Source organism: Apaloderma vittatum, unplaced genomic scaffold (assembly GCF_000703405.1).
Source record: "Apaloderma vittatum isolate BGI_N311 unplaced genomic scaffold, ASM70340v1 scaffold37210, whole genome shotgun sequence".
In the NCBI taxonomy this organism is placed as follows: Eukaryota; Metazoa; Chordata; class Aves; order Trogoniformes; family Trogonidae; genus Apaloderma; species Apaloderma vittatum.
Window position 1 is genome coordinate 22,161 of NW_009693724.1, and position 18,771 is coordinate 40,931.

General features: G+C 44.9%; 1 protein-coding gene across 1 annotated transcript; it reads left to right on the forward strand.

Annotated features, from left to right (window-relative positions):
* Positions 1 to 5,552: 5,552 nt before the first annotated feature.
* Positions 5,553 to 18,252, forward strand: LOC104270123 (group 10 secretory phospholipase A2-like). Its single transcript, XM_009864392.1, has 4 exons — positions 5,553 to 5,595; positions 8,775 to 8,940; positions 14,813 to 14,919; positions 18,015 to 18,252. The coding sequence occupies exons 1-4, from the start codon at positions 5,553 to 5,555 to the stop codon at positions 18,176 to 18,178; spliced, it is 480 nt and encodes a 159-aa protein (XP_009862694.1). The 3' UTR covers positions 18,179 to 18,252.
* The last annotated feature ends 519 nt before the right edge of the window (positions 18,253 to 18,771 follow it).

The following is an 18,771-nucleotide window of genomic DNA, read 5'->3' on the forward strand; positions in this document are numbered from 1 at the left end:
CTGGCTGTGTCCTCATAAAGCAATCTGGATAATGCAGCAGAGGTAGTTTAACATGTATCCTGTGGGGTTTTTTTCAGGAAGTCTCTAATGCCCATTCTCTTATAAGTGGAAGATTCAGAGCTCCCAAGTGCTCCATGATCTAGACAGGACTGACTGCTGTTGTGAATGGAGGCCTTAAATAAAAAAAAAAACACTTTCCTGTCTCTGTTGGTACTTAAGGCTTGAGACAATACCAGCATGAGTCTTTAAGGTATTTATGATGATGTAGGTGAAAGTGATAGGCTGGGACGAAAGGTAGAGGAGAGAGGTGTGAAATGGCAAACGCAGAAGGAGGAAAACTTTTAGCAACTGAAAAAAAAAGGAACATGAAGTCTAAACAATGAGGAAGTAAGCTAACGCAGATGGCATTTGGAGAAGAGGACTCAGTGCACAGCAGACTACATAGACAGCACTGGAATATACTGGAAGAGCTGAGTGAGGATGGTGGTCTAGATTTGTCAGGGTGGAAATGAACTTGCAAAGGTGGAATCAGAATTTTATGTGCTCCTGATCTGTTTTATGCCTTCCCTACCCAGGATGTCCCTTCCTCTGTCTTTCAGGAGAAATCATCAACACACCTCTGTTTACATTGTCTTTACAACCAGAAGAGAAAAATGTAATTTTCCTCTATTGAGGACTGCCTATCATGACTGATATCATGGGTCTTCGAGCTTTGTCTCTACCAGGGGCTGCTGTTAGATGGGCACAGACATTTATGTTAGCCATTCCTTTTCAAGGAACTCAGAGGCGTTTCAGGAACTTGTCCTGGATATCAGAGTGTGCATTCATCTCCTTGTGTATGTGTGTGTTCTCTGGGCCTCTTGGTGGATCTCATAAACTAAGCAGCCTGAGATACTGCCAGTGTTTAAATAAGATGCTTTTATTCCTGTTCCTTTTGTAGGTGTATTTTAATTCTGATGATGTATCCTCTCTTTCAAGTGAGAAAAGTCAGCAGGGCTCTAAAAGGAGAGCCATCTGTCTGAGAGTGCTCAGCTGATAAGGTATGCCTATTTTCACCCATCCCTTTGCATCGCTACAGGCAGTGCTTAGCTTGGCTCTGAGGAGATGATGTTCTCCCTGGTTTTCACTGACAGCGATGCCCCCAGGTGGTGATGGCAGCATGGTCTGCGTAGCCACGGTATGCTGAGTTTCTGATGTCCTGGCTAATTGTGGCCAAGGAACACTACGGTCTTGAAAATTATTTTGGAATCATGGCCCCATTGCGTGATGGATGCACTAGGTTATGTGATGCCCACTGAAGCCTGATGGTTTCATTCCTGAGTGAGCCTTTCCTGCAAGCAGCAAAACAACTACCTGCTCTGCAGCAAAAGGGGAGTTGCAGGCAGATGAGACTAGGAAATGGATACTTCTGAGGAGTGTGATAGACAGCGTCACTAACACTTGAGATAACAAGACTGTAAAAGTCAGAAAAATCTTGACATTTCCAGTGATGAGAGAACAAGGCTGCTGGGCCAGTCCTCCCCTGACAGCGACTGCACTCCCTCACAGCCTCTCTCCACCTAATGAGGGAGCAGGAGGATGATGAAGGGACACCTGCACCCCACCTCCCTTCCATGGGTTGTGCCTCCTCTCTCCATGCCTTGGGAAGTGAAATATGAAGGAATACAGCTCTGGCGCTTGAAGGGTAACAGATCCTCATGAGGGCTGGAGTCAGGAGATTGGCAGGATGGTGTAGTTCTTCGCTACATGTGGACCAAAATATGTTTTTCCCACATCCAGCAATGCTAATAACAAAGAAGCTACTTCTCTCTTAGCATCTCACATCACCCCCCCCTCCTTCAGCAATCCACCATCTCCTTTATCCCAAGCACAGGACTCATGTCAGCTCTGCCTTCCTTCCCTCCAAAAGCATTATACGTGTACACCATGAGGTCCACTTCTTCATGAGAGAAGTGCAAGCAAGAGTGAAGAAGGGATACGTTTCATGGAGAAATGACTTCAGAGGGAAAGGTCTCCCACAGTCAGCTCAGGAGACCCTGCTTTCTGAGACCGTGCTGGGAGATAATTGCCATGGTAAAAGCCTGAGAGAAGTGGCCTTGCTTCTTCATCACCTGAGTTATATGTACGTGTATGTCTGTGACTGGCTATAGACAAAACCAGACACTGACTTTAAGAGAGAGTGCAGCAAGCTGGAGCTATCCAGCTTCTCTGTTCAGAAATACTGAGGTATGACCTGGGGTGCAGCAACAGTGAAGTTCAAGGAGATTCATACCTCAAACCAGGAGACACTTAAAACACTTTTTCTTTTGGGGCTGATTTATGAAATGCAAATAATAATAATGTTGTCTTTCCTCCTCGAAGTTTGACTAGGCTGTATCATCACTAAACCGTGGAGAAAACTTCGGTGCAACATGATTAAATACGAATGTTTACTTTGTATGTTGTTATAGTAACCCTATTGCTTATGTAACTGGTTATGTCACCACAAACCATGTGGCAGTCTTAGATACAGCGTTTCTTTTCCTCTGAACAGGTAGTGTGGAGTTTGTTTCCTTTAGCACTGAAATTTTTCTTTTAACTCGCGCTACACAAACTGTCATTCTGTATCCTCGAGTCTCCTTAGTCTTCCTCCTACAAACCAGTCTTTGAGAGGGGCAGTTCCTTTAGTGAACTTCTAACATTCACAGTATTCCAGGGAAGCTTCCTCTGCCCCTTGTGGGAAAAGCCCTTGGCCTGGGCAGCAAATGCATCATTGAGTCTGCTGGTACTGACCAGAGATGGCTTCTTGCCGTTGGTGGTGACATCCACAGAGGTGTCTGGGTAGTTCATTTGAGGAAGAACATCCTCAATGGGATGAAGGACAGCATTGCTTCCACAGCAACATCTAATGCCTTGAAACCTCTTGAGTAAATTTTGTTAAAAACTGTGTAGATCATACAAATTATTCTCCCCCTCAGCTGCAGATTTTTCCATAGTATTGTCTTTCAATAACAAGAAGCCCAAGAGCATGAGCTACCATCATCCTTGAGGACCAACTGCTTTGGTGGTGCAAACCAAGGGAACCTCATCTGCAACAGAGCTAGTTCATCTGAAGAAATAGCCCTCCATCAGTATGGATTGATTGCCCCATGGAAGTGACCCAAGGCTCAATGTAAGTTTATTGCTTATGAATTTTTGGAGACAATATCTCAGTTTACTGAGGCGATATCCAACACCTTCCTGTGCTGCCTGTTGCTACTGGTGAGAAGTGGAGCTCAAGCAGGTAACGTGCAAAACATATATGAAAGAGTGAGTTCAGGGAATTTATTTTGTTTCCCTAAGCAGTAATAAAAATGCCTTCATGATCTGAGTGCGCTTGCCATAACATAGTAAGACCACGATTAGCACTTTAATACTATTTCAAAAATATGTTAATTAACTTAGGAAACAGTAAACAGTATTGCACAGAATAAATAACAAACTTGACCAGTCAGCAGCGTGAAACGTTCACAAGGAAACAATGCATTAATTCTACTTTCCATTTGAAGTTTGAATTTGGGCATCTCTCCCAAATACCCTGCAGAAATCTTCTTCCAGCATTGCTGGTTCATTGGGCTATCAAAGGAGCTTATATTTCTTTATTTTATACTTAGTGCTGAACTGGGGACAGAAACCTCATCTGTCACTTGTGGGGCTGTAAGAAAGGGAAAAACAGCATTAAACTGTGGTCTGAAAATTTGTAATGCCTTTTTTGATCAGGTTTGTAATTCAGGAAGGCTTTGAAAGATTAAATGTAGATTTTCAAACCCAAATGACTGATAAGTCCAAATCATAGAGTAGACACTCTGGGCACTCAAACGTCCCTGGGCTTGGGGACCCTGGGAATCCCATAAAGCACCTGCAGAGGTTCCTCACTTGGTCCCCACTTAGAATGAGGCCTAGCAGGTATCTATGAGGAAAAGAACTTGCTCTAACAAGTTATCTTGTTCAGCCACGTCCCACAGAGTTCTTCAAGGCCTGCCTTCTTCTTTGCATGTCCCATTTTGAGGACCTGCATCCACAGAGCCCTTGAATACAGTGCAACCACCCTCCAGCATCCTCCTCCCACAAACTGAGAATCTTAAAGTTAAATATTAGCCAGCAACAGCTCACATACATAGGATTTGGCACTTGAGTAAATGTATGATTACTGAGGGGAGTTTCCAAGGGAGGAGATGTGAGCTGCACAGCTTCTGCTGGAACCCTCTGAGGTTGCAGAGGAGCCATGGTTGAGCAGTGTCCTCGCTTTGCCCACCTTCCTCCCCTGCTGCCAGCCCATCATGGGCAGGGGCTTTGGGGATCACAGTTGTCATGAGATTTGCCCAGTTCTGCCATCCTGTTTGCCCGGTATCAAAGGCACCTGATATACTTGCTCAGCAAAGAGCGTCAGCTGCTGCAGCAGGGCTGGTCTCAGCAGAAGACAGCCCTGTAAATGACTTGCTGCTGACCTTTGATTTGACTGCCAATATTTAGCAAGCAAATATTTAAACCCATGCCATTAGGAAGGGAGGCACAGCTTTACCATGGGGAACTCAGGCAAAGGGTGCTGCTGAGATAGTCCTGGGCTGTGCAGGGGAAGAGGAGAGGAGCCTTCATCCCCTCCTTTCCCAGCAGAGCAGCGAGCCTTGCCCATCATCCCATGCTGGAGAAGGGGCAGATACTTTAAACCCCAGAAAGGTTGATAGATGATGTACGAAGCAAGGCAGGATCTGCCTTGTGTGACCAGAGCAGGGCTGGCCCCAGGACACTGTCCCCAGCCACTGGTCTGTTACTATGGCTGGGACCCACGTACTGATGAGTCTTCAAGAAATAAATTGGTCTCAGTCAGGTGCACTAACAGGCTGAGAGGGTATTTTTTTCTCGGGAGTGGTGCAGAATTAACTCTGTTGGTTGGTTTATAATTAGATACTTGTACCTAACAGTATTCTTTCTGTTGGCTTTTTATAGTTTTGTCTCTTCTTTTTTAAATGTGAAAAATAATCAGTCTTAAAATAAAATAATGTAGAAAAAAATAATTACCCTGGAACGAGTGACCTATAAAAAGAGGAAATCCTTGCCAAGGGAATGCCACAGAAGTGAGCCCAAGCCACAGAAAGCCCAGTTGCAGGCTTCCCTTTTCCGCAGCTACTCAGAGGTTAACCAGGGTCTGTAAGCAAAGAGCTTAAAGAAGGAACCCGGCTTAGTGCCTGAGTGTCTCTGGCTGTCCAGGGGACCGCCAGCCTAATGCCCTTCCAGCAGCCCCTCCCTCCCAAAGTCGATGCTGGGCAAACAGAGCCAGCCCTCGCCCTCTCCCTTCGTAGCGAAGGAACCCGCGGCGGAACGGACTGGACCCAGGCTGGGGCTCGGGGACATCGCAACCAGGGGGTGTTTCACTTCAGCGGGCGCAGAGCCACAGGTATATAAACCCTGGAGCGGCGGCCCGGGAGGATTGTTAAGCACACCCAAACCTCGGCTCATTTGGCAAGGAGGCGAAGTGCTGCCGGCCGTCCCGGCAGCTGAAGCCCGGCTTACAGGAGCAGCGGAGCGATCTGCCCATGGGCTCCCACCTGCTGCTCATGCTGATGCTGCTTCAGGCAGGTGAGTACCACCTCTCGGTCCCTCTTCCCTCTGCTCCTCATGACCTCTCCCCATCTCGGGACGGCCTCTCCCCTTGCCGTCAGCTTTGCCTGCTTTGCGGCAGGCACCTCGATGTGGTTTGACCAAGTGAGGGAAAAAAAGAGCAAAAGTGTTTCACGACTCCTCTCAACTTTATGGCAAGAGGCTGCGTAAGTGAGCTGCCTGCCTGCTTTTCTTCCCTGGTAGTTTACGGAGCTAGGGCTGTATAAACACAAGTAATTTTCTTTTTGAATAGTTTTCTGCTACAAAGTTGTTGGCATCTGGGTTTCTTTATAGAATTACACTCTTTTTATACCAATGACCATGCAGTAAGCAGTTTTCCACCCATCTGACTCTAAAATAGTTGTTAAAAAGCTTGTTAAAAAAAAAGCGTTTGCGAACATAATGCGTGTACAACACTAAACTGTCAGGTCTGAGGTAATATACCTGCAGTACAGTTTTAAAGTAAAACCCAAAACCTTGCCTTAATCTACAGCAAACGCTGCCCATTTAAGCAGGGAATAGAAAACGCAAGTTGTCAGATCCACCTCCATACACCTCCCTGCCAGGTATGTTCTCCAATAAGGTACCCTGTTAGCAGTGTAATTAATGACTGAGCATTCCCCTAATGGGAGATGTGCTTAAATGCAGGCTGCTGTCTGTGGAGACTCAGACTTTTTCAAGGCTTTCCTGACTGCATTGGCTTGGCTGCCCAGTATAGAAAAAGCAATGTCAGTTCTTGGTCAAGTTACTAGCCGTGCACCTGAATATTGAAACGTACCTGCCAGGGCTGACCTCTCAGCTGCCATCAGCTCAAAACCCAGCCAGCTTTCAAAGAACTAAACAGGAACGTCAGAGGCTGCCTGGATGCCCACGCTTGTTTCGAGCTCTTGCAGAGTGCATAGCCCTAAGTACACTAATTGAGTCTTTTGGACTCAATTCCCTTTGGGGCTTTCTCTCCACTTTCATGAGCAGCTCTGCACTGTAATTACAGGTCCTTGATCCTCAGAGATATCCCCAAAAGAAGAATGGCCTTTCTTTTTCAGCATAAGGTGCGGTTACCTCACACCAACCTCAGCCGTTTTCAGCCAGTCACCAACAGACCAAGTCCAATAGTTTTAGCTTAAGAGGTCAGTGAAAGACAGCTAAAAAAAGTGCAAGCTGCTCATCAGGAGACCTGAATACCTACAAAGAAGTTTTTGTCTCCACTGGAATATTTTCAGGGTCTGCAAACTGCAACAGGTTGAAAAAAGCATGTTTTTTAACCAAAAATCCAGAGCAGCTCACTGCTTGTGATTTCCCCTGGGATGCCTGAGAGCTGAGCCCCCTTCTAACTCCAGAGCCCTGCTGTTTAGACAAGGGAAACAGGTTGTCCCTGTAGCTTTGAATAACACCCGTCTAATGTGTTTTAGTATGAAACCTGAACACTCAAGTAGTGTTTAGGTGAGCAGCGTGGTTAGTTTTCCAGGAATGTGCATTTAAACCCTGAGGAGTGCCCTGGGAAGCATAAGGAGGCCATGCAAAGCCCCCTGCTGGGACAGCCCAAGGTGCCGATTGCCGAAGGCAAAAATGGTGGAGGGCAATGCTTGTTCCTGCTTGAGGCTCGAGCTGCAGAGAGAGATCAAAGCCCTGCCTTGTCTTTCATAGGGAGAGACCCTCCTTGTCCTCACTGGGGTTTTGGATCAGGCTAGAAGGGCGAGCCAGCCCACGAGATGCAGGGAGAGGCCCAAGCAAGGGGATTAGAGGCTAGGTTTTAAAAGGAAAGCAACTGTTTTAATAATAGTATTGAGTCCTCGGGTGGTTTAGGGGATTAATTAGTCCATGTTTGCACAGCACTTTGAATAGGTCAAGCGTGCTGCAATAGCCAGGGGCAGGTAGAAAGTAACTTTGGTGGCGGTTTCCCAGTTCCTGGGCATCACCTTCCTCTCCACTCAAGCATTCTGCAAAGTCTCCCCGTGTCGACAGGCTTTTTATTTTGGAGTGATTGTGCATGGATGTGATGAGCAGGTGGGTTAGGCAGGCAATGTGAAGGGTTTGATGCTACTGGTGAATAGTTTTGCTGTGTGTGACAGAGCAGTACAAAGTGCACTTGGTCCTTCACAGTAAACCCAGGGAAAAAATGCTCCTGTCACTATCGTTAACATGCTAAGTATCAGCAGCTGCAGCTAAGCATCGCAGTATTAAGAGAAGGGTAGTCTTGTTTTCCATAACAGTTACTGCAAGGTAGAGTCTGTGGTTTCTGAGCGAGTTTCAAATTAGCGTGTAAAATCACAACGCTGTTTGAAAGACTTGTCCATGTAACTCAGAAAATTCCAGATCTGTTTGGTTGGCCATCTGCACGCTTCACACACTAATACAGAGCTCCTTTTTCCCCCTCTTTATTTTTTTTTCCAAATTAATGCAGCCAATCTGATGTTATGACTTAAATGGAATGTAATAACGGAAGCAGCCAGCACTTCCAAACGCTCACAAGAAAGCCAATATACATACATCTTGGCCAATGTAGGCACTCTAACAAAGCATACCTTACAGGCTCAGGGACTTGTAGCTCTCCTTCTATGCAAATTAAAAGTATTGTCAGCTTTTTGCTATCTGGAAAACGAGTAGGGAAAACTTGGACAATATAAGACATCTTTAGCAATATAGAAACTTCATTGTTTTCCATAGAGCCCAGGTTAGTCCTGGTTGCATTCTTGTCCTCTGCTGCTTCAATGTCCCACAGCATAGCTAGTGAGCTTTCCCAGGTTTGGGAGCTCTGGGGTGCAGTGGAGCCCAGCTGGCTCTGCATGGAGCTGGCACAGGCCCTGCAAAACTTAACAGCTTGGGTTCCATGATGTGCAAAACTGGGCACGCTACTCCCAGGTGTCATACAGCTGCAATCACATGCTAGTGCTCCAGAGGTAGTAAGTCTTGCTTGAATTGAGCTCCTTCTGTAGAAGTATCCTGTTTGGGTATTTTTGCATCTGCCTCCTGGTTATCCCAGGTCTTGAGTAAGGTCCCTGCAGACTCCTCTTTGGGGGCTGAAAATCATGGCTGTACAGATTGTCAAGGCTGCACCCAACCTACCATTCAAAACCAGGAAAATCACCCTTTAATGACTTTAAGAAAGTTGGTGTCAGGTGTGTTTAATCCTTGCGTGTAGCCATGTCCTATCTTTGCAGTTTGGAAAGGTGGTCTGGGAAAATCCCATTCACTGCACACCAGAGGAATCATCGAATTGGCAGGAGCTATATCATGTGGCACAGGACGATCTCCCTTGGCATATATAGGCTACGGATGCTACTGCGGACTGGGAGGACAAGGCTGGCCTAAAGATAAAACAGACTGGTAAGAACTTCAGCTATGTGTCCAGAAAGGTGCAGAACTCCACCCACTTTCCTGTTTGTAATGCTGTGACTTCACAAACTTTTTGCTGCCTGGTGGAGGAGGAACTTAGTATATATGAATAGACCTGGGGAATTGTGAGCGAGGAGCCATGTACCACTTGGGGTTTGAATGAGGGTTTAGCCATCTTCTGGATGAGACCTAGCTCTTGTGACCTTGTGAGGTGGACAAGGTGTGACCTTGTACTAAGTGAGGTGGAGGGCAAAGGAGAAACCAGGGTATGATTTCCTGATATAGCTGCATATTTATTCATAGAGAACAAGCTTTATCTGAAAAAAAAAAGGAGTTGATCAAGGTGTTTGGAGGGTTATTTCACCCAGGTCCTGGAAATGACAGTGATGGGAATATCGCTGTTTATTGCCTGGAAGAAATCCAGACCATTGCAAGGAGTAATCAAACCTGTCACGTTCATTGCATGTTAGTTCACATGGAATCAAGGAAGAGCAACAAGGGAGAGTGTGAGGTTACTTCTCCTTTTCTTTGTTAGCGGGGAAGATGCTGTGCTTGTTATTCCCGAGGCTAAAAGCACTGGGTCTAGAAGGTGTGGCAAAGGTTTCTTTCTTGTGCTTTGTGATTAGCACACATGTAATTCTTGAATATGGTGGACTCCTTTGTGCTCTGAGCCCTTTATTTGCAGTCTTGTCTGGTTTGAAACTTCAAAGACAGGGCACACAATTCTATCTCTTTATCTACAGTCAACATCCTGGGTGTTACCGATAAGCAAGTTCTGCTTTTAGCAGCATGTAGCTAACTGGGAAGGAAAATGAGCTTTCCAGAATACCCAGCCATCAGAGACTTTTCATATTGCTACAAAACCAGGCTTTCCTGAGCTGGCAGCGTAAAATTAAAAAAGGAGAAAAATGATGCCAAGGTTAAAGGCCAATTCCTCTGTGGCCATAAAAGAGCAGATGTGCCTTAAAACTGATGGAGATGTTTTCATCAATGCGGTGAGGCATTTCATTCCCAAACCCCTCTCTTCATATCCCTGGTTGGTACCTATGAGACATTTAATATATGAAACAGCCAATTTAGGACTTAGAAATAATAAGTAACAGTCTACAAAATGTCATAGCTTTCAGGTATAGAGGTTTCTTTTAGTGTTCAGTAGCATCTGTTGGCCTGCGTATCACCATCTACAGAAGTGTCTGTTGATGTGTTTATTATTATTGTTAGCCCTTTATCAACTCTCATCATCAGGCCTTCAAAGTAAAACATGACTTTGCTAATCTGGTGTGCTGTTTTCACCAACTGGCTGAGTGGAGTCACCTAAAAAGCTGTTTTCCATAGAGGTTGAGGGACCCCAAAGTTTAGGCAACTCTGGGAGCACTCCTGAAATACAGGCTGAGAGTAAAGTATGTCCATGTATTCATCAGCTAGTGTTTCTGCTGCTGTTTAATTTCCATGGGGTGTGTATTTTATCCCAATGGCAGAAAATGAGACTCTGCAACTGGAAATGCTTCAAAATACCAGATAGTTTGTAAAAAGAAGGCTTAATATGTTGCCTGTATTCATTGTTACTCCTTATGTGCAAGGTTTAGCTGGGGGGAAAAAAAATATATAAGAAAAAGATTTTTAGTTACATACTTATCTACAAAGAATCAGCAATACTCCACTAGATTTAGCCCTAGAAATTTCCATTTTATGTTTGCTAGAGGAATCTTCTGCTGTCTGTTATGGAGTAGCAAAAATCAGTGTGGTTGAGCACCCCATGCACAAAAAGGCTGTAGGGATTTGACCCTGGCTGGTGGCAAAGGTAACCACACTGCCGCTCTATCACCCCCTCTTCTCAGCTAGATGGGGAGAAAATATAACGAAGGGCCCATGGTTTGAGATAAGGACAGGGAGATCACCTACATTGGCCATCCCGGGCAAAACAGACTCAATTTTGGGGAAATTAGTTAAATTTATTTAACAATCAAAATTAGAGATGATTAATGACAAATAAAAATAGATCTTAAAAATAACACTTTCCCCCAACCCCTCCGTTCTTTCCAGACTTAACATCAATCCCAATTTATCCACTTCCCCCCTCTGAATGTGCAGAGGGGTGGGGAATGGGGGTTGCGGTTGGGCCTCCACCACTGCTTCTTCCTCCAGGGGAGGACTCCTCACTTTTCGCCTGGGCCATTGTGGGGTCCCTCTCACAGGAGACAATCTTCACACACTTTCTCCAGTGTGTGTCCTCTCACAAGAGTCAGTTCTTGACAAACTGTCCCAACATGCGTCTCTCCTTGAGGTGCAGTCCTTAAGGGGAAACTGCTGCAGTGCAAGTCGCCTGTGATGCCACAAAAAGTGACACCCCATGCCCATCAAATTGAGCACATTATTTTCCATATTTGCCTTTTCTGAAAAGCAAGAAGCAGAGTGGCAAAACTATGGGCCTTGAGGGACAAACACTGGTTAAAAATTACTCACTCCCTTGACACTTCTAGGCTTGTTCCTGAGACCGTTACAGAAGGAGTAATTTTCTTGTGAGTAATTCAGTCAATCTGTCTAGACAGAGCTAGAGTGCTTCTAAACACCTTTCTTTTACTGAAAAAAAAAGACTAGTGGGTAATCCTTTTATAAGGTTTATTCCACACACTGACTTTGATGTGGCATTGTTAGTAATTACCTTTGCCCTTTTGTTCCACCCTCACAGGCCCATCACTTTAAGATCTAACGGCATCTCCTCTACATAAAGTCAATAGATTGTTTCTCCTTCAGCTTTCTGTTCCCCTAGGTTGCTGCAGAACATGAAGGCATTCAGCATGTCCCTGAAAACACCAAATGCTGTGAAAGACAGGGTGGCATATATGGCTCATCTAAGTCCTGGCAAACACAGAGGGAAGAGTAAGATTTCCCCTCAGCTGCTGAGTTAAAGCAAAACAAAAGGACACACAGTGGTTGGTGGCTGTGCTGTTAACATAACAAACACAACGTGACAAATTCTTACCTTAGTGGCATTTGCTCAATGGCAGGGGTCTGGCCAGCTGCTCCCTGTGGGCCAGCCAGAGCTGTCTGTAGCCACTAGTGCCATCTCATACCCCAGACATGATGCATAGGTCACTTACTTACTAACTAGATGACATGGTTGTATTTGTTTTCCATACCTGTTGACCAGTACTGTGCCAGAGCGTTGGCTGACTCTGTTTGCATTGGTCTAACCGAGCGTCGGCAGGTTATTAAAAGCTTAACACCATGCTCTGACCCAGGTGCAGGAAAGGACATTTCCAGATGGGAGGGGTCCATCTGAAGGTGACAAAAGACAGCAATACGTTTTCTCCGTCTTTATTCCTTGGCAGTTCTTTCAGCCTGTCTGAAAGAGATGTTTATAAAGTATGAGTCAAAGTCTTCTCACTTTGTTTTGGTGTAAGCTACATGTCACCTATCTGCGGTTATGGGTATTATCAGGAGGAGATGTTGTAAGTGGAAGGAGAATTATGCTCCAGATCCTGTGGTCTTGCAGAATTTATGCAATCCTAATTTTGCCAGGCCAGCCAAGGAGTAGCAAGTTTTTAGAGCTAGGTAGCACACCTCTGTGCTGTGATTTTGGTTGTCCATGTCTGATTCACAGAGCATCTTTTGCCCCCTCCAAGAACTTTTTTCACTTTTCTCCTGCCTCTTTTTTGATTTATTCCCTCTGGCTCTCCATGAATAGTAATTTTGTTGCCTTGGCCCAAAGGTTGCTTACTCCTCCCCTTGCCCATTTACCTTTGTTTGTTCCTCCTCCCCACAGCCCTCCACCAGTGACACCAACTTTACTAATTTCAATACTGATTCACTCTTCAGACCTCAAACACCCTGTGATTTCTAGGGTTTTGTAGGGATTTCTTCAGCCTCAGCTCAGCCTGATTCCTGTCTTTCCACCGTGGCCTCTTGTGTTCTGCATCCCATACAGGAGATAACCATCATGGGCCTGCTTTGCAATTCGCCTCCTTGAGGGTGGATGAGGCTGTGCTGCACCCTCAGGTGCATTATTCAGGGTGCCCTGGGCTACAGCAGATCCTCCAGATGACACATGCCCCAGTTGTAACTTAGTGCCAACATCCAGTCGTATCATATGGCACATATCATAGGGACTCATACATTGGAAAAAGCTGAGACTTTCACTTTGTCCAGAAGGCTTCCAATTCTTTTCTCCTTTGGCCTTTCACTTCTAACCTTCTCAGGACAAGCCTGGGAGCGAAGTGTTACTAGACCAAGAAGGATCTGACTGACAGCCTGTTACTGCCATCACATCCAACAGAACCAGTTCCATGAGCTGAATAAGGACTTCTCAGTTTCAGCAATTGCTGTAACTCCTGATGGGAAAACTTCCAGATACATATATCCTACAGGGCTTAGTTCCATTCTGAAGTCTTTTGAGGAGCTGGCATGGAGGGAGATAACAGTCTGCTTCTGCTAACTTACATTTCTAGGCTTCACAATGCCATGAGTAATCTGGTCATAATCATCACACAGGTTTCATCTTTGTAAGCTGAGAAACGAAAGGCATTTAGGTTGCAGACTCATCTGTGGGATGAAATTATCACTTTAACTACTAAATCAGGAGCTCAGTCAGTAGGGAGAGTAAGTTTAGCCTGTGTGTAATCACAGGGGTTATGTGAAGACTGAATTTGATCTGACTGGTCTGATTCTGTTGTCCCTTTCACGTGATTCACCTGATACAGTTCTAGTCACTTTATTAGGACTTGTGTCAGTGGTGGATCTTCTTCTTTGCACTTCAAAAATCGACAATTTTTTTCCCCAGGCTTTATCATCTCACGCTGCCCACCAGCCCTCATATCCATAAAGCAACTTCTAAAAGGGAAAAATCCTTCTGCAGCAGAGGGTAATGAAGTTCGTTATGTTCCTGAGCTCTCAGTGAGGTACTGGGAGCTCCCAACAGGTCTCTGGAGAAGTCCCACTTCATCCACAAGGGACCTTTATTCTTCTGTTGAGGTTTTTCCACTTTTCCAGAAGGATGTAACAACAGATTCCAGAGTGCTTTGCAAACTTTTATTGATTTTTCAGGTACACTGGCCTCAGACATTGAAGATTATGATCAAAGTCTTCAACTGGGTTTGGACAACTAGCACAGCCATGCTCCCTTTTGGCCAGCTCATCCATGTCTTGAAGACATTCATATCTAGGACTCAAGAGTTTCCCTTAAAAACTATTTAGTCTTCATATGCCTGCCCTGGTGCTTTCCAGTTAGTAGAGTGGTTTCTCTGTAGAGTCCCAGTGATCTTGCAGGAACAGCTTCTGGAAATGCATGAGCTCACTCCTCTCTGACTGCAGCCTCTGACCTTGCATCATTGCTCAAACAACTGTTGTTACCTGGCAGAGAACCTCTCTAAATGCTGAATATTTCCTCAGTGTATTTTGAGTCACCAAACTACCAGAATAAAATTCATATGTAGTCAAATTTTCTATAAATTCTGAAGTAATTGACAGTGGGAATTATCTCACTGAGTGATCTGTAGGACAGGTATCGTCAGCTGAGAAAGTCACCCTCTGCCCCCTCCTATGGTCGATGAAAAGCGATTGCACTTTCAAAGGCAACATTTTTCACCTGTGCTGGATCTCTGCATCATAGTATTATGAACTGCTGCTCAGACATGCATAAAAGCGGTATAGATCAATGCCTTAGATCGAGATGTTTACATTTAGGTATCTGAAGTTAACTGATGTAGGATGCTTGGCTCATTGACAGATGATTTGCTGACAGGCTGGAGCAAACCTCGCTGTCATGAGTGGTACGTGAGTGGAGATGTCCTGCAGTACATGCAAATACCCCTGAGCAAAACATGCAGGAAGCCTGAGCCCGGACTCTGCTTTTATTGTCTCCCAGGTGCTGCCACAGGCATGACTGCTGCTATGACAAAGCAGAGAAGGAAGGCTGCAGCCCCAAGGCCCAGCGGTACCAGTGGGCATGTGAGCAGAACACTGTGCAGTGTGGTAAGGAAGTGCTCGCTCGTGCTGGGTTCATTTCACTCCCTCCTCTGCAGGTGCGTTGATGATCAAAGAGCTTTGTGGCCCTCAGAGGTAGGTCTGTCTATGCTGAGATAGTTTTGAAGATGCTTTGGGCTGTTCTCTTTCAAGCTCTCTGCCAACCCGTCCCTGGATAGCTAGGCTTGCTGGGATTCCCCAGCTGGAGCTGGGAGGAAGGCTGGAGACCCAACACCACCTGTTCAAGGTAACCTGGGTCCTCCCCAGGCTAAACAGTGGATGCGGAGGCCATGGAGCCAACAAGCCATCGCAGTGTGGCAAAGATGTGGATGCCTCTCTGGAGGCTTTCTGTCCTCAAGTGTTAAGCTCACCTGCTCCTCACCAACGCCTTCCCAAAGCTCTGCAATGGTCTGCCTGTGACCACGTCTGCAGGGGAAGTCTTCCCTTGTCAGTTTTGGCCCTCCCTCCGGTGGGACTGTTCACTGTTCTGCTTACCATTACGTACTGCTAGAGAAGAGCCATGTTATTATTATGCTAGTCCATAAGACAGGTTAAACAGGGTGCCAGCCTGCATCTCTGCCTCATGTAGGTCTCCAGCCTAAAGGCTGAGGGCTCCAGAGGAGATTTTGAAACTTGCAAAGTCAAATGCTCTCAAGTATCACAGGCGTACAACGAGTGTAGGCTGTGTTCAGCTCTACAGCTGGTACCCAGTCAAGAAGGTCTTGAATTGCTCAGTCACAGCCCGTCAGTGGCTCACACCAGTTTGTTTTGATATACAGCAGATGACTTGAGTCTTAGAATTTGTCACTTCTATTTCTAAGTCTCAAGAAGTCCCTGATGGTAAAATCCATTGTAGAACACTTTGAAAGTTTGAAAAGAAACATCTGAGAGTGAAACTTGTTTCCTGTGCCATCAAAGCTTCTTGCTTGAACACCATATTCTACTGGCACAATCCTCAGCCTCTCCAGCAGCAGAAAATCTACCAGAAGATACAGGATGGGGCAGAGAGCATCTGCAGTTGCTCTTTTCCAAGTGCCAGAACAACCTATAAAATGCAAATTGCTGGCTAAGGAATGTATTGTTTTAATGTTTAACTGCTTTGCCTCATGCTTACTCACATTTCAATAGCTGACTGATATTTTCTGCTGTCTATTTTTATATGAAAAAAAACTTATTTCTTTTTGCTGTGAAGGAACAATCCAAGTTGTGGATGTAAAACGTATCATTGAGCCCATGAGACATGTGAAAACTATGTCCCAGAAAAGTGCAATGGACTGCAGTTGCTCCAATCTGGTTAACAAGTATTAATTAAACAAATGCCATTAATTCTTTAACTGATGTCCAAGCAAGGCATGAGAAGCTTCTATCAGCTGTTCTCCACAAGCCTTCAGCAGGCTTCACTTCCCCTGACATCCTTCATGGGGCAGAACAAGAGAAATGTGTTCTGAAGGCAAATTTCCTACCCCAGGCTACAGCACAGCAGGTTTTACTGAAGTGTGAAAGTATAATGTCTGATCCCATTCAAATGAAAGAGGTCAAGAATTAAATTTCCAGACATGCTTGCTGGGCCTAGGGTAATGATGTCCAGAAACATTAGAAGCAGAAGTACTTGCCTGTTCCCTGGCACTGTACCGTAAACACAGATATTTTCAGGTAAATTAAACAGAAATTTATTTTACTTGAAAGCTCTTTTGCCATTGTTAGGCAGTCTTGATCATAGAATGAAAAAAATATGCAAACTCATAATTTAATTTTCAGTTCAGATATGCCTTCACACATAAGCAAATTCCATTCACTAAATATCTGGAACATAGAAAAGGCTGTAAGTAGTGGAGGCTGGTAAAAAGAACCATTTTGCTCTAACAGAAATTACTGCTAAGCCTGACTCTTGCACTCACATTAGATGGGCAGTGATTGGCATAACACAGGAAAAACTCAAGAAGCAGAGGGCAAAGAGAAAATCAGGCAGGATAGATAGCTAAGAAAAAAAAAGGACTTAGTGCTGAGTCAACATCGGTGGGACCTTTGAAATGCTTTTTACCAATAAACATATGATTCTCCTCAGAAAAGCTTAAGAAATATGACATCTTCTTATCTATCAGATACAGGGTTGATTCAGCAAAATCCAGTGAAATCTGGAAAGGTTCCTGTACTCTTTCTAGTTTGTTTTGGAGCAAAGCCCACGTGCATTAAGTCACACTTTAAACTTCGCCTAGTGCAGGGTTTGGTGGGTGTTGGATAATCTCTAGCAACAGCTTCCAATAGGCAAGGCACTGTGCTTTGAAATAATGAGCCCAATGGCTCCATTTAAGCCACCTCTGGCTGGGATGGGCATCGTTAACCCAAAATCTGCCATTTTCAATGCAGCCACCTGAGCCAGTTACTTTATTTTCCTTATGGTCCTTACCTAGGTATGTAGTTTTATAATGGCATTATAAATAGTTCTGTACATATGGTTTTGATCAACTTCATTAGCTGCTGACTCATAAAAATCAGGTATCTGACTCTGCTGTGGAATTTCTTGGGTCCCCTGCTGTGATCAGAGGGGCATAAGAACAACTTATGGAGTGTGAGTGAAGGATGCTTGGTGGCTGCTTTTATGCCCTCAGGTTTCTGAATATCCCTCCCAAAGACTCTTCCTTTCAAAGCAGCCATTTTTCTTTTGGAATTGGTCTGATGCGCAGAGGGATGAGTTAAAAGTGGAGTTGAGTGACTGAGGGGAAAATGAAATATTTTTAGCTCAGGCTAAGTTAAAATAATTATCTTTTTTATCTTTGGCTGCTGAAAAAAAGCCCCATTGTGCAAACAGCTCTAGAAATGGGGAGCAGCTCCGTGCTGGGCAGATTTTTATAAGCATTGCCAATTTACATTTAACTGCTACTTTCTGATGCTCTTGGTCACAGTTAAGGTCAGACCTGTTGACAGACACAGGAGAGGGGAGGGTCAGATCCACACAAAAATGGCACATTGGTCCTTTTCTCTTCTTGCTCCCAAAGCCTCTGTTCCCTAATAATTGTTTTATTAAAGAATTGTGCCTCTTAAATTGTTTCTTGCCTTCATGTGATCCAGAATCTCTCATCCACCGCTCACATTTTCTTTTGCAGAAAACCTGACAGACCGCTGTGAGAAAATGGTGTGCTTATGTGACCAGGAAGCAGCCAAATGTTGGGGAGCAGCCCCATACAACCCACACTTGATCCTCTGGCCAGACTTTTTATGTGGACAGACTCATCCCACCTGCCATTTCAGATATGGGGGGCCAGAATAAACTTTTTGGGACCTTTCTTCTAATCCTTTGAACCTGAAGGTGCTGGAATAAAATTTTACCTCTTATACCAGAGCTAACAGTGATGTGAGAGAATTTGTGTCAGGCCAAGGTTTACAGGGACAAGAGACAGAATAACATATATACTGAAGTAAGGATAAGACCATGCTGTCATCGTGGGCTTTGCAGGAACAGAGGGTTTGGTCTGCAGTGTAATAGGAGCAAATTGCCCATCACGAAATGGCCGTTTTGTTCTTTCACATGGCCTGACCTTCAGTTCCCACACACTTGCACATGATCTGGAAAATACATAGAGATTTCAGCTGGACTAGCTCATAAAAAAAAATTTAAAAAGAAAAAAATCCATCTGGCCTTTGAAGACTCGGAGGCATACCAGTCTGGAAGTAGAGTGACCCACTTTATTTTCCTGGACCTGTAGGAGTAGAGGGAACATCAAAGAGGGAGAATGCCTCATTATTCCTTATTTGTGCTCAGAGGAGTTCTGCTTCCTACCAGAAGAAAAAAAGAGTCTGGCCCAGGGCAAAGCTCCATCTTTATTTGCGGGGGGGGGGGGGGGTGGGGTTGGTGGCCGCTTG

What these genes read in the sequence shown, in the direction of transcription:
- LOC104270123 (XM_009864392.1), top strand. Translation starts at nt 5,553, where the DNA reads ATGGGCTCCCACCTGCTGCTCATGCTGATGCTGCTTCAGGCAG. An exon ending in GCTGATGCTGCTTCAGGCAG is followed by an intron (nt 5,596 to 8,774) that starts GTGAGTACCACC and finishes CTATCTTTGCAG; the next exon opens with TTTGGAAAGGTGGTCTGGGA. An exon ending in CCTAAAGATAAAACAGACTG is followed by an intron (nt 8,941 to 14,812) that starts GTAAGAACTTCA and finishes ATTGTCTCCCAG; the next exon opens with GTGCTGCCACAGGCATGACT.